Here is a 16609-nt window from a genome sequence, read left to right as displayed (position 1 = left end):
TGGTAATCAAAATACAATAATGTCTTTATATAAATATGTTGTACACAATATCATAAATTTAACCTTTTGTTTACAGTAAAATATCATTTTGGAGTTTACAATATAACTTTTTGTTAAGATGGTACATTTCAGAAACAAGGGAAAAGTATTTTCAGTAGTATAGTAACTGTTATTGCAGTTAATCTTGGAAAATATCTTCTTGAAGTGTTTGCTCACAAAAATGTATAGATTGTGAACTCTGGGAGAATAAAAATACTAATTTTGTATAACTTAAAACATTAAATAAATTTCTTACAAAACTTAGCAGATTACTGCTAATACATTGAGGAGTGATAACAAATCTTTAAAAATAAAATAAAAGCTTATTTCGAAAAGCAGTAAACGAAGAATTCAAAGTAAAGAACCTGACGTAAATAAAAGTAACACCTTGTGCATGACTCGACGCCAGTGTATAATTAGATCAAGAACAACACTACAAGTTTTAGCAAAAATTAGGGTGGATTATATTGTTTGTAATAAATATTGCATCTTAGCCACATATTAATGAAAAGAGTAATTTTCAATAATTAAGTTTAATGGTTTATAATCAAAAACGTGCATTATAAACCTACGGGTTCATACTTATAAGACGATGAGACCTTTCCTAAAAAAGTAATATATTGTTTTTAAGATTGGCGTGAAACTTGAACGTAAGACGTATAAACAGAAGACGTAACGGGTGATGCGGAAGTTATCGGACAAAATAAATACGTCAATAACTTATTTATAAATAAAAAAACAAACTACTATTATATTTTTTTTAAATAAAGCATTTATCTTTTAATAAAAATATATTATTTTTTATATGAAAAAACACCACCATCTGCAATTGATCTCAATTTTGCTCTGACGCCTTTCATATGCGACTGTAAAAAGTTAAATCAATTTCTTGTAGTTTTAGTTTAATGCGATCAATCAAAACTTGCTCTGTTGAAGCTTGCCAATCTCCCTCGTAAACCTTCTGTGCCTAATGTCCCCAAAAATTTTCAATTGGTCTTGCTTGAGGCACATTTGGGGGATTGGATTCTTTATCAATATAATAGACATATTGGTCCATCCAATTTAGAGAATCTTTAGAATAATGAGAACTTGCTAAATCTGGCCAAAATAAATAGTTAAATTCTCCATGATACTTGTGAATAAATGGAAGAAGTCGTTTTTCTAAACATTTATTAATATAGATTGATGAATTGATCGCTACAGCCTTGGAAGTGCGAAACAATGGCTCGGACATACCACGGTCAGATATGGCTATCCACATTAATAATTTTTTTGGAAATTTCTCTTTTCCTATAAAATGAACACTTTCCTTGCATGTCTTTTTGTTGTTTGTGTAGTATCCAGAATTTCCAGGCATGCTGTCCCCTGCAAAACAAAAGTATTTTTCGTCATCGATGACTAGAAGCGATTTTGTGTTATAGAATTAATTAACTAGTTAACTAGTTTCCTGCTTCTTTTCTTTGCCTTTATTTGTTGTTCTATAGTGTATTTTGGAATCTTTTCACGTTTTCTATATTTGATATTCATTTTTTTTAACTGACGACCAATTCTCGATTGATTTTCACCGAATTTAATACCTATTTTTGTCTGACTGACCCCTTTTCGATTGTTGACAAGTCTCGTTAATTCGGCTTTCTTTTCTCTAGTCCAGGATGTCGGACGACCAGGGTGCTTTCTATCAGAAAACGATTGAACAGTTTTTAGTCTTTTTAGGTTATCATATATTGTACTTCGAGCAAATCCTTCCTTTTCAAAATGATTTACGATTTTTTTTTTTATATATATATTAGGTTTATTTACAAAAAACATTTTTAGTCGCTTTCGAAAAGATTCTCGTTCAGCTGCATTTAACCTCATATTAAATAATTGTGTTTCAAATAATAAAGTTTATATTTTATAAAACGTTTATGCCTATGCATAAAACCACAAAAACTAATTATTATGCTCAAATAATGAAATTAGGATTTGTCCGATAACTTCCGCATCACGCGTTATTGTGAACCGAAAGCTAACGTAGTATATGATCATATATACGGCTTGATTTTAATAGAATTGTTAAGTAAACCGAAATACCATTATATTTTTTTAGTCCATAGAAACAAAACGAAATTATTTTATTCTGGATTCTAAAAAGAAAAATTGAATTTATGAATGATATGAATTTCACATTTTTGTTTAGGTTCTAAAAAAAGAATATGCACTTATGAATGAAATAAATTTCACATCGTTTTACTCCATCATATATGATACAACTCAATTTTAAAACTGATCAAATGTGTGAGTTTTAAGTTAATTTTTAATGTTCAACCAAATTATGTAATCCATAAATAGCAAAAATATACCTCATATAAGATAAAAAAGATATGATGTTGCTAACACATTGAAAGGCACGTATGGCAAAGTTTTAAAACGCGTAAAATATATTAAGCTAATACAGTATATACGGTAAATATTCAGTGAGCTGCTTATAAAATTTTTGCACAATTTTGTACTTATTGATGCACTATGAGAGGTTAAAGATATAAAACAAAAATTTATAATTTTTGTTTTATATCAAAACAATAATTTAAAAATTCAAAAAATTTATAACTTTTTTTAGCTTAGTATTCGACAAAGAAGTACTTCAACCTCTCAACTATCTGAACCAGCAATCTGACTCAACTATTTACTCAACTACCTATCAAAGGGTCTCTTTAACTTTGAAAACGTTAAAAACATTGAATCCTTTTTATGGGCATATATATGCCCTTAAAAATATGCCACAGAATTGTATTCGTTTAAGCCTTTTTGGATTTCAACTAACGAAACTTTCAGAGCAAAAGTAGCGTCATAACACCATGCGTGTATATATACACGCATGGTGTTATCAGTGGCGTAACTATAAATTTGGGCCAAAAGTGTAAAGGGGCCCTCCCACTTTAAATTTTTTCAATATATATTTACAATTGAAATATCCAATATTTGATTGTTATATTGAGTTAATATAACACGACTAAGTATATAAAAAAAAATTTATTTTATAAATTTGAGAAATATTCAAGAATCTTTTCTCAAAATAATTATAAAAAAGAACGAACATTGAAATTATGTTTAAGAGATGCATACTTAATAACAAAAACTAACTTTACCTCACTTATTTCTATGGCAGAATTTTTATTTTCATAATAGCTATACTTTTTTAACGCAGTATAGTTTACATTCGTTAATATGAGATACATAATGACGCAAATAAAAGCAAATTTAAAGTTTGATATTTTGTCCCTAAATTTTAGAGCTTCAGTTTGTTCTACTCTTTTCGAATATTTTTAAAAAAATTTCAGTTAAAGTTTTAACTAGGGTCGTTTCCACACCTACCGTGAGTCGACACTTATTGTAGGTTTTAAATACTAACATAAATTTTGCAAAAAGTAGAAATTATTTTTTTATTTTTATATTTTGTGTATCAACAACATTGTCATGCACTTCTATTACAATACATAGAAACCGCAATACATAATTACTTAAATGAACTCAGTGGGTTTATTACGTCAGCCTATGAAAATACTTTTTTCTTAAGTACCAGCTGTTAGAAGCGTTTCAAATAAAACAAGGAAATTTATGAAGATAACATAAAATTTTATTTCTAAATTTACTTAATCAGGTAAATAAAACATGAATTATTATTACTATTATTAAAACAACTCATCATTATAGTATCAATGTAGTATTTTTGAATGTACGATAAGTATGAACTAAAAAAAATGTCATTCCATACATATCGTATGTCCAATGAATAATCAATTTGTTTCTTTTTAACTATAAAAATAAATAATATTTTACTTAGATTATTTTACAATGGCACGAAAAAAACATAAGACAAAACTTTGTAGTTCAAAACGAAGACTTCAATATACAGATAGTCAATTACGTGATGCTATTAATGCTGTTAAAAAAGGTATGGTTATGTACAAAGCGAGCAAGACGTTTGGAATTCCTTATCAGACGCTTCGTGATAAAATATCCGGAAGAACTTCTTTGAAAATACAACACTGCGGGTATGAATCAGTTCTAGGTGAACAAATTGAAAACAAGTTAGTCGAGTGGTTAGTAACATGCACCAGAATGGGATTTGCCATGTCTGTAGTACAGCTATTAGATACTGTGCAAAAATATTTGAATTCCAACAATATAAAAACAAAATTTACTAACAACCGTCCTGCAAAAGGTTGGTTTTATGCATTTCTTCGCCGCCACAAACAGCTATCTCAAAAACGAGGTGAATACTTAAACCGAGCTAGAGGAGGAGTAACTGAAAAAGCCATAAGAAATTGGTTTACTGAAATTCCGAAGCTTTTAGGAGAAAACGCTCAATATTTAAATGATTCGATGCGCGTTTTTAATATGGATGAGAGTGGTTTTCAGTTGTCACCAAAAACTAATTTATTAATTGGTGAACGAGGAAAAAATACATATGAAGAAAGTGCTCGAAGTAATAAAAAAAGCATCACTACTTTATTTGCAGTAAATGTCAGCGGAAGGTTTTGCTCCATCATTAACAATTTTTAAATATGTTCGTCTTCCAAATAGAATTATAAATGCTGCTCCATCAGGATGGGGTATTGGAAAAAGTGAAAATTGTTGGATGACCGCTGAATGTTTTTTTGAGTATATAACAAACGTTTTTCATCCATTTTTGATAAAAGAAGAAATTCCTTTACCAGTTGTAATTTTTTTTGATGGTCATGTGTCACATTTTTCTATCGAACTTAGTGAGTTTTGCTCTAAAAATGGAATAATTCTTGTTGCTTTGTTCCCAAATGCAACACATATTTTGCAGCCGCTCGATGTGGCAGTTTTTGGGCCAATGAAAGCAAAGTGGAAATCGTTTTGCCGACAATGGCGCATTGACCATGAAGGACAAGAAATATAAAATGAAAATGTACCAGAAGCATTAAATTCTTTTATAATCGATCCTTCTATGGCAAATAATATTAAAAGTGCTTTTAAAAATACCGGAATTTTTCCATTTGATGTTAATAGTTTTGACTACAAAAAAATTGTTCAAAAATTATCTGAGTCAACTGTTGCTCCGGCTCCTTATTTAAAAGAAAACCATTCAAGTGTGACTTTATCAGCTTACTCTCCCATAACCTTTATTGAAAAGTGCATTGATTTTAGTATTTTAGAGCAGTTTAAATTGACTGACAAACATTTAGGTTGGAAAGGTGATCTTGAATACCTCCAGTTGTATCATTTTTGGAAAAGAGCCTTATCTGAAACATATAAGACCATAAATTTACCTGATGAAATACAACAGGGTAATAAAAATCTATCAACAACTGGTAATTTAGAAAATGAGAAAGGTATAGCCGATATGGAAATGCCTGATTGCAATAATGCAGCTGTTATAGAACCAAAACCAGCTTGTTTCAGTTTAAAAATAGCAGCAAAAATAATAAATCCAATCGAAAGTGTTTTAATATGGCCAAAACAACCAGTCCAATCGTCCAAGCGCAAAGTAGAACGTTTACCATCGGTTGTAACATCTGAAACGTGGCAGCTAATTCAGAAGACAAAATTGCAAGAAAAGTCAAAAATAAAGGCTGAAAAATTAAAAAAGAAACAATTAGCAGTAGATAAAAAGTCAAAAGTAGAGGAAGAAAGATTAAGAAAGAAACAATTGGCTATGGAGAAAAAGTTATTAAATGAAAAAACTAAAAAAGAAAGAAAAAACATGAAAATTAAAAAAAAAAAAGTTGCAAAAGAGTCAGAAAACGAGTTCCATTTAAATGTTGATAATAATTATAAAATAAGACTTAGATAGTTATGATGAAACTCTATCCTTTCCATTTTAGGAACTTAAAGGAAAGTATACTAAAGTAATGGAAATGCTTTAAAAACTTTACTTTTATTTATAATAATGTTTTTATTACTATATAATTAGTGTTTATTTGATAATAAACATTAAATTTATTTAATAGTCTTATTTTTTAATTTTATACCTAAAAACGTTTTATAAAATGTTACCAATGCATTAAATTTTCATTTAAAACCGCGAGCGGGTTTTAAACCAGACACTAAAGTAGATTTTAAGATATACTATAAGTGTCGACAATATATACGATAAGTGTGAAACACTTACGATAAGTATGGAAAACTGCGCTTTAAAAGATTGTTCAAAGTAAGTACATTATTGATTTAAATTTCAGAGTGAGAGTAATTTTAAACTAACCCTTATGGTATTACATTGACGGCTGCAAAAATTCATTTCTAATGCATTTCTACTTTTTGAGTAATCTAATATACTACAATAACTTTTGTTAAACTCACGGTAAGTGTGGAAACGACCCTATATCTAAAAAGCGTAACTTTATAGCTAATAAAGAATTAATTCTTAAAGACCATTTTGTTGGGTTTAATTTTTTTAATGTTTCTTCCGATTCCCCGCTAAAATTTGATAGCAAATCCCATCTTTTAATACTGTTGCCAAAAAAAAAGAAAATTTCTTGTAAAATTATAAAAAAATTGTTTACTTCTCTACAACCAGAAACAGCGTCATTTATAACCAGGTTTAAATTATGACTCGCACAATGAACATATTGTGCAGATGGCTGAATATTATTTATTTTTTTCTGAATAAATGCCGATCATCACATTAGCTTCGTCATATCCTTGACCACGGCACTTTTTTAAATTCCTTTATTTTTGAGCAATAATAACAATTGATTGGTCAAAATTACTGTCGAGTGATCTTTTATTTCATAAAATCCAAAAATGTTTCTTTAATCTCTATTTGACAAGGTTGAGTGTCCTGTTTGCGAATTATGTGAACGTATCGAAAAAGTAAACTTAGTTGTTCTTTTCTAGATACGTCTTAAGTTGTGTCAACTATAATAGAAAAAAGACAGATTCATTTATTTCCAATAATAATGCTTTTTTTAAATTTTGGCTTAAATATTGAATCACTTCATTTTGGATAGCTGGACTAAGATATTTTATAGTGAGCCAAAATTGCTGTGTTCGACCAAATTTATATGCACAATAATAATAATTTGTGGGAAAATGTCTACAATTTTATTAAGGATCTTTTTTAAATGGTCCTTGTGGTTTACATTTTTCAGAGGAAATAATCTTTTTGTGCTATCATCAAGAAATTTTCCTTTAAAATATCCCATATCTGTTGTTAATGTGTTTAAATACTGAAATATATTCGGTTCTGGATCTGTTTGTTCAACTTGTATTGCAGTGGTAAGACTGTTAGGATTTGCAAAAATATCTGCATTACTTTTATAACGACATTCATTATGATCTTTCGAATTTTTTCTTGTTGGGTTGCTTGAGAAGTACTAGAAACGACATATTTGATATTGAGTATTCGACATATCATGATATTTTTTATCTACAACTACTTCACTAGGTTTCTGTTCTACTGATGAAAAAAATAAGGATATCTTTTTATTGTTTTTACGTAATCTATCACCAGTCTCCTTTTTTAATTTCCTTTTTCTGGCTCCACTCATATAAGTTCTTTTTAGGTCCATGCTATTGTAAGAAAAATATTTTATTAGAACATTTATATCTATGTTTTAACCCTATAGATATAAATACATATAGCTAAATATTTTTGAATAAATAATAGACTTAATTTGTATTTATTCTTTAGTTCGTATTTTGACTCCGCCCTTTTAATTTTATATCAGATATGTACACATAATTTGTGTTTCTTTGTTAATTCGTACTATCCTCGTACTATAACAAAACCTAGTGCGTACTCAACACAAAAACATTGTTCTACCTGTATCGCGTTTATATACATTTTTTAATTTAAAAATTTTAAATTAAAAAATGTAATTTTAAATCAAATTTTAAATCGCTAGAATAAAATTGCTAGTTTTTTTAAACAAGCAGTTAAAAAATATTACCAATATTATAAATATAACTAGTTTATTACCTATTAGCTAAACATTTTGATAACTTAATTTATTGTAATGAAAATTATAATTCTATGATTTTTACTGCTTTGTATGAATGCATATAAAAAGAAAAGCAATTACCTTCTAAATATAATAATATTTAATAATTTATACTTAATTTTCCACTTCAAAATCACCTAACTTTATCGACAAATACGAAAGTACTAAATTATATCAGCGATATTTCTATAATAGACAACGTTAATATTCGCTAATGTTCCCTAATATTTAATAGAAATACTATAATGGATTTGCTATTGAAATTAAATTCTGTAACAGAATCTCTATTGAAATTTAATTCTCCAATAGAACTTCTGTTAAAACTAAATCTTTAATAGAATTTCTATTGAAATTAAATTCTAAAATAGAGTTCCTATTATAGAAAAATAATCTGTTTTTGATTTAAGAATACGTGAAAAATCTCCGCGGGGCCCTCTAAGCTCCGGGGCCCTCCCGCCTTGCGGGGTTGTGCTTCCTCTAGTTACGCCACTGGGTGTTATGATGCTATTTTTGCTCTGAAAGTTTCGTTAGTTGAAATCCAAAAAGGCTTAGACGAATACAATTCTGTGGGACTGGATAAATAAAAGTGAAAGCTTCTCAAAAAGAAGAATAATAGTTAAAACCTTATTATCCTATTATTTTAACATTGCAAAATTTCTCAAACTATCAATACTTGTACATATAATACAATATAGTGCATATATAGTACACATAATACAGTAGCCTCTAAAATATTTCAGTAAAGCCACTGACTTGTCAAAGATAAATATCTCAAAGATCCAGAAAGTTTGTATAAAGTGAACTTACTTTATTGAGTATTTGGCATCATTAAAAAATCACCTGAAATTTAATGAATAAAATTGCTTCACATTTCAATGTTTCTCAACCTGCAACTTTAAATGAAACTGGTATCTTAAAAAAAGACTAAAAGTTTGTTAATAAATTAAAAAAAAAAACCCTCTTTACTCTATTTACAGTACACTTTCAGAAACGACATAGAAAAGACTTTGTGTATTAAAAAAATTGCTATTTTATTAATAATAAAGATTTATTTCATATTATGCCGCTTTCCTGAAGAATGTACTGCATTCATATTATTTTTAGAGTTTCTTTGACTACAGCTAGTGCTGAAAGATAATTTTCTAACCTTTTTTGAGAAACTCAGTGGGTCATGAAACGCCACGCCGCTCTATGCGTCGCGCTGATAGAAAAAAAGGAAATAGCCTTATAACTAGAGAACTGTTTAACATTTTGAAGAAATTTTTTTAACAAAGCATCAATTACAAGATATTGTTTATATATATATATATATATATATATATATATATATATATATATATATATATATATATATATATATATATATATATATATATATATATATATATATATATATATATATATTTATAAAAAAATTCCGGTCTGTTTTTAGGCAGTTTATCCGGACTATCGATATTTGATTAAAAAGATATAAAACCGATAGTTTTTGATATTTAAAACTCTAAGTCTGATATATCAGTTTATCTTTTTTAGGAGTTACAGGCATTTTTTGTCTCCTACTTATGTTTTCATGTTAAATAAAAAAGAAAATAACATGCGCCAGCACCTTGTCTAAAATGTATATTTTCATGTTAAATAAAAAAAGGAAATAACATAAGTATTTTATTATAAATAAAAGTAAAATAAGTACTCCAGAAGTTCTATTCCCTTCAATTGCAAAATAAAGGTTCTGATGCTAAAATAGGTTTTTAACAATATGTGGCTATGAAAATAAGCGTTTTTTAAAACTTGCTTATCAATTACAGCTGCATGGTTTAATGATACTTCCTTGATTTCTTTTCTTAATACGAACCATTACTCTTTGACTTCCTGAAATTATTTAACGACAAACATTAAAATTTTAAAAAGTTTTTATTATTGTAATAAATAGTGTAGTTTAAGATATAAACTTTTTATTAAAGAAATTATCTATTGTCAAATTTTAATTCTAATAATTATACATTCAAAAAAAAAACTAATGATAGATATAATATAATAAATAGATATAATTGAAATATAATTAAAATTTTCATTCTAAACAAGTCTCAGCAATCCTTATTACTCTATATCCTCCTACTACTCAATATCCTCCAGCCCACTCCTTATTGGTCAATGGAATTTATAACTAGTACAACTATGTATAAATTCCATGGACCGATAGTAGTTATAACTCAAACGAAAGAAACCAATGCCGTGGTGTCTATTTTAGGACTAGTTTTAATTTTATACTTATTTACATTTCAGGTGAAATGAAGGAACAAAAAAAGGATCAACATTGAAATACAAATCTGATGCTGAAAATAATGCTCAAAAACGACAACATGAATTGAAAGCAGCTAATAATGATCCAAAACAATAAAAGTTAACGGCAGGTCTTGCGTCAGTGCAGGTGCCACAAATACAGAGAAAAGCTAGGACATCATTTACAGCAACAGAGAATATAGAACTAACATCAACATCCATTGTGAATATGACAAATAAGCATTATTGAAACAGAGTCAATAACAGAGATTAGTGACCAATCATTTGTACAAGAAACAGACAATAATCAAAATGTCATAATTGCAGCAGATAAAGGAGCAGAACTATAAATATTCAGACACATTCTGAAACTGAAAAATTACTGAAACTGAGAGAGTGCCTGTAGAAATGGGTTACTATGAAGTTCCTGTAACTGCAGCGGCGGACCAGTAAAGATTATTTAGCGGCGGACCAATAAAGATTATTCAGCGGCTCTACCAATAAAGATTATGTAGAAGTAACCATACAACGTTGTAAATGTCCTTGAAAATGATCCAGAAAAATTTCTAGAGCTGAAAAATGCAAAGACGATTGATAAAAAGCAATTTAATGTATTAGGGCCAAATCAGCCAACAAAACATTCAAGTTTATCTAAGTATCACACTGAATCAGTTAAAATTAATGACATTAAAGTCACATGCAGAAAAAGTCATGGCTAACTTACTCTCTACTGTACTGATGCTTGTTTATGCTTTGGATCAAGTGAGGACAGAAATTTTTTATGTGATGGGTTTGATAATTGATCAAACTTATGTCACATCATAACAAAGCATTGCACCCAGAAAAACCATCGAAATGCTGCTGAAGCTATGGCTCATACATTATCAGACTCCACAATTGATAAAATATTAAATATCGAAACCACGAGACATCTGAACAAGAAACGTAAAGAAGTGGTGAAACTACATCAATACCTAATTCGAGTCCTATTCGGTATTTGATTGCAGAGATTATTTCTTTACGTGGAAATGGGAAGCCAACTTTTACAATGACTCTGAAAAAAGTGAAATCTTTCAATGTAGCGTGGTAAAATTTCTAATGTTGTTAAATTTCCTCAGTCAGTATGATGAGGTACTGAATGAAAAACTTTAAAATGTTCGCATTACTCAAAAACAATCTGCTGGAAGGGGTGCTAGAATTACACCTCTTTCTAATATACACAAAACAAGCTAATTCATACTATGACACAGATAGTCAAGAAGGGTATTTCAGAAGAGGTAAATAACTCAATATTCTTTTCACCATCAGCTGATGGCAACAATGATATTACACTCTACGAGCGAAATTCTATTGTATTACGTTATGTTACGCTTGCTGCAGAAAAGATGAAATCAAATCAGTTAACGTAGATATTTAAAAGTGTATAGGTATGTCTTTTGATAGTGCAAGCAATATGCAAGGAATAAACAAAGAAGTTGTAACACATTTGAAGCAGTGTTCTTGCATGGCAACAAATATTTATTGTGGATCTCATGGAACAAATCTGGTTATGAAAATTTGTGTAAAATCTTCTATTGTTTCTGTTCACTTTTTTGGAACAGAAAACAAGCCTGGTAATGTGCAGAAATTAAAGACTTTTCTATACGGAAACTTAAGGAAACGAAATAATATTTTTGTGAAGTGCAAATTTCTTCTTGAGGATATGAATCAATCTATTGAACTGGCTGCTACCCAAAGTGTTCGTTTCAGTGCCTTACAAAATGCTGCAGACCAACTGCTGACACTATACCAGGCAGTAATCAATTGCCTTGAACAAATTTCAAATGACATGGAACTTAAAGTGTATATTCGAAGTGAAGCACAAGGTCTTTTATCCCAATTTCAGTCATATGAAACAATTGTGACTTTATGTCTCTTCAAAGAAATTTTTACTATCTTGGGTCCCCTAAATAAAATTCTTCAAGGAAAAACACTTGATTTTTTGTTTGCGATAATGTCTGTCGATGTATCACTGGAAAAGCTTCAAGTATCAAGGGACAGGGCTGACCAAAATGCTATTTTATCTGCTGTTAAAGTTGCAACTGAAGCTTAGCTTGAACAGCAAATATTTGTTGAGAATAGGACTCGCAGAAAAAAACGACTGGACTTCGATGAAAAAGAAGTTTAGCGACTTACTCAGGCTAAAGATCGGTGGCTGGCAGAAGTGTTTTATACTCTAGTAGATTCAACAACTGCAATTCTTGTTGACAAATTTTCTTTACAGCGGAAATTTTTAGAAAGCATAGACATATTTTATTGAAGAATATGAGTGAAGATATTAGTCATAATTTTCATAACTCTAATTTACAAGAAAAAATTCAATCTGTGCTTGAAAAATTCAAAATTGGTATCAGTTTAAATGAATTCACTACAGAAATGGTTGATTTTGTGGAGATCTACAGAAAAACTGCTGAGAAGGATAAAAAAACTTTGCTTTCTTTCCTCACCGTTTACAATTTTATGCTGTAAACTATGTTAGATACTGTATTCCATTCTGTTGCAGTTCTATACAAGATATTTAGTTCAATTCCAACAAATTTAGCATGAGAGAGTTTTCAGCAAAGTGAAACTTGTCAAAACTCGTCTAGCAAATCGGTTGACATCTTAGCATGTTGGGGATCGTGTTCTCTTGACAGTGGAACATGAGAAAATGTGGAAATTGAACCATTCAGACATAATAAAAAACTATGGTGATACAAATGAGTTACGTAATACTTTTTATCCATGAAAAACTTTTTTTAGTATAAATATAATTTTTCTTGATCAGTTATTTTTCTCACGTTAAAAGTACTTCACCGGGCCCCTCTTCTGGAAATTCGTACCTGCTTTTTAGGTGCCACCACGTCTCTGATAGAGACTAATTTCTGTTGAAGTATTAGAAGGTTTATCAGAAACCCATTACGTTTTAGATACAAATACATATATACAAGAGAAAAATACAAGTTAAGATATCTTAAAAATAAATAAAAAATAAGTAAAGAACACGGATACTCAAAAAAGACCATTAGGTCTTGTCACAGAGAACCGCTAATGAAGAACTTGAAACTTAAAATTTATACAAAGTATAAAAATTGTTACACAAATAAATGAAATTGTTAAGATTAAAAATTCCTTTTACAACTAGAAAGTATAAATAAACAAAAAATATACAAGTATTTGGTTCAATAAATAAAAAGAAAGCAGACACTCACTGAAGACCATCAAGCCTTCATCGAGGACCGCTCATAAACTTAAAAATCACATAATAATCAAATGCATACATATATGGTCAAGCGTATAAAGTACAAGAAAAATTTAAGTGCATTCATATACATATCCAGTTACATCACTGCATAAAAAATAAATAGGTAAATTATTCAATGTTTAAAAATACAAAAATATATCATCAATAGACAAAATGATTTCCTTAAGCTTTTTTTTTTGAATAAGAGGTAACTCCATTCCAAAGAAAAATCAAAATGCTTTAAAACTATTTTATCCCAAAAAGAAGCTCCACAAAATGAAATGCTTGATTTTCCAAAATTGGTTTGAATGAATGGATGACGAATTAAATTATCAATTCTTAAATTGTATTTATTTTTATCTTTTAACGTATATAAATTATGGAAAGAAACTGGGTTGGAGTTAGTTTTACATTTGTACGTAAAACAAAGAATATTAAAAACATTTAGCTGATACATATCAAGAATTTTCATTTTAAATAACAAAGGCTTGGCATTAGTAAATCTATCTTTAAAATTAATAAGGCGAGCAACATGCTTTTGTTGACGATAAATAGGCCTAAGTTTGGATTATTTAGCACTAAACCAAGCATTATTTGCATAGTTTAAATGACAATGGATAAAGGAGTATAATAATTGAGTTAAATTACGTTTATTTAAAACACTTCTAACTTAATGCAATATTCCTAAACTTTTAGCAACTTTATTACACAAGAATTCTATGTGATATTTCCAATTTTCATTGATATAGATACCCAAAAGGTTTGTATTAGTTACTCTTTTTATTAGAATTTTGTCAATAAAAAGTAATGTTAAATCGCAGGTAGAAGTTTTTTTTAGTAGCTGGATAAAAAAAGTATTCAAATTTTTTTAAATATTAAGTGAAAGCTTGTTTATTTTAAACCATTCAGAAGTGTTTGTTAATTCGATATTCATATTTAGAAATAATGATGTAATATTGTTACTAGATAAAAAGAGGTTAGTGTCACCTGCAAACATGACAGCGATCAAATTTGAAGGTTTATGTAAATCATTGATGTAAAGGAGAAAAGAGAAAGGGCCTTAGTATAGAACCCGCGGGAACACCACAGGTTATATTTAATAGATTGGATGGGTTAGTTAAATTACTATTAACAAGCTGTTGACAGTTGCTTAAATAGCTTTTAAGTAACAGTAAAACATTTCCTTTTATTCCATGATATTCAAGTTTTTTTAGGAGAATTTTACGATCAATTTTATGAAAAGTTTTTATGAAAATTCCCAATGTGAATTGAGAATTTTCAAAAGATTCAGAAATATTGCGAATAATTTGGATTATTGCATACTCTGTTGAGTTATTTTTTTTTGAATCTGTATTTGATTAACACATAATATATTATTTAAAGAAAAAAAAAATTATATAAAAATTATATAAAACTCTCTTTAAAACATTAGTAAAAAAACAAAAATAGAAATTGGGCAATAATTAGAAACATTGGTTGCATCATCAGCTTTGAAAATTGGAGTTACCTTAGATACTTTTTGAAAATTAGGAAAAAAGCCATGTTTTTTTGTGTAAAACTTTAAATAGTACATCTATTATGGGTTCATAAGATTCGATGACAACATTATCATTTATATTATCATGGTCAGCTGATTTGAAAATTAGGAAAAACGCCATGTTTTTTTGAACAATGTAAAACTTTGAATAGTACATCTATTATGGGTTCATAAAATTCGATGACAACATTATCATTTATATTATCATGGTCAGCTGATTTGAAAATTAGGAAAAACGCCATGTTTTTTTGAACAATGTAAAACTTTAAATAGTACATCTATTATGGGTTCATAAGACTCGATGACAACATTATCATTTATATTATCATGGTCAGCTGATTTAGTACAATTAAGCATCTTAAAAGATTGCTCAAAATCTTTGTAAGATAATTCATAAGATGTTAAGACCAAAGTAATCAAAAAATCATGCTCATCTATTTTTTTAGTCACAAGAGGAATTTTATTAGCTAGATTAGGGCGAACAGAAACAAAAAATTTATTTGGTTCACTACTTATTAGAGTTCGATCAGAGGAAAATTCATCATTAATTTTTGTAGTTTTTGGCAGTGAGCACGAATTTATTTTTTTCATGCCAGTAAGTTCTCTAAGAATTTCCCTTGTGCGTTTACAATTATATTTGTTCATTTCAAGAAAATTTGAGTTGTACAAATTTTTAAACTTTTCTTATGTCTTTTAAGTTTCCCGGCTTAATTTTTATAAAAAAATCTTTCTTTCGTTTGTTTTGGATTTTTAGTATTATGATGTATAATTTTTGCTTAATTTTAGAGGATCTTTAAAGATTTTTTGTGATCCATTGTGACATTAATCTCTTGGTTTTTTTATTTAATGTACATTTCGGAAAGTTTATGTCATATATTTCATAAAGTTTTTTAAAGAAAGCGTCATAAATTTGATTTGCGTCTGGAGATACTTTAATTTGATTTCAATGAAGCAGAGATAACTGCTCTTTAAAAGATTTTAAATTTGCTGCGGTAAAAAAGCGTTTTGAAAAACTTATTTTCTGTTGGGATATTTTTTAAGGTATTGCCCCATGTTCAAATACATCATTATAAAATTTATTAATTCCGCAATTTGTGTGGTATTGAAAACTATTCAAATTAATGTCACCTATTAAAAAGTATAATTTTTTTTCTTGACTGCTTTTTCCTAAAATATTATTAATAAATATATTAAAATTTCCAATTTGACCCGAAGGTAGGCGATAGCAACAATTTAAAATTAAATTTTTGTTTTTGTGGTTATGATTTCAATTGGTAAAACCCTTTTGTCGTCATCAGAATGACTCATGTCAGGCCTCATTATATACCTCAAAAAATTTAAACTAAATAAAATAATATAAACCATAGAAATAACATAAATAAATTAGTATACTTCATAGAAATAACGTAAATAAATTAGCAAAGGCCATAGAGGTAATACCATAATTAAGGTAATAAAATAAAATGTTGATACACTCAGTGACATAATTTTTGTATTAACTATTTTTTTGTATTTGAGTTTTAAATAAAAAAAGTATTT

The 16609-nt window shown here is 28.5% G+C and overlaps 2 protein-coding genes across 2 annotated transcripts; both read left to right on the top strand.

Annotated features, from left to right (window-relative positions):
• Nucleotides 1-3600: 3600 nt before the first annotated feature.
• Nucleotides 3601-5891, top strand: LOC136083655 (uncharacterized). The gene is made up of 2 exons (XM_065803197.1): nucleotides 3601-3679; nucleotides 3863-5891. The coding sequence occupies exon 2, from the start codon at nucleotides 4997-4999 to the stop codon at nucleotides 5840-5842; it is 846 nt and encodes a 281-aa protein (XP_065659269.1). The 5' UTR covers nucleotides 3601-3679; nucleotides 3863-4996; the 3' UTR covers nucleotides 5843-5891.
• On the top strand, nucleotides 3874-4948 carry LOC136083071 (uncharacterized). The gene is made up of 2 exons (XM_065802478.1): nucleotides 3874-4556; nucleotides 4606-4948. The coding sequence occupies exons 1-2, from the start codon at nucleotides 3874-3876 to the stop codon at nucleotides 4946-4948; spliced, it is 1026 nt and encodes a 341-aa protein (XP_065658550.1).
• Nucleotides 5892-16609: the final 10718 nt, after the last annotated feature.

This window comes from Hydra vulgaris, chromosome 08, assembly GCF_038396675.1.
Source record: "Hydra vulgaris chromosome 08, alternate assembly HydraT2T_AEP".
NCBI classification, from domain to species: Eukaryota; Metazoa; Cnidaria; class Hydrozoa; order Anthoathecata; family Hydridae; genus Hydra; species Hydra vulgaris.
This window is presented reverse-complemented; position numbering and strand designations above follow the sequence as displayed.

Excerpts from the sequence above, each read along its gene's own strand:
- LOC136083071 (XM_065802478.1), top strand. The coding sequence starts at position 3,874 with ATGGCACGAAAAAAACATAAGACAAAACTTTGTAGTTCAAAACGAAGA. Across the intron at positions 4,557-4,605 it reads GCAGTAAATGTCAGCGGAAG|AATTATAAATGCTGCTCCAT; the intron begins GTTTTGCTCCAT and ends TCTTCCAAATAG.
- LOC136083655 (XM_065803197.1), top strand. The coding sequence starts at position 4,997 with ATGGCAAATAATATTAAAAGTGCTTTTAAAAATACCGGAATTTTTCCA.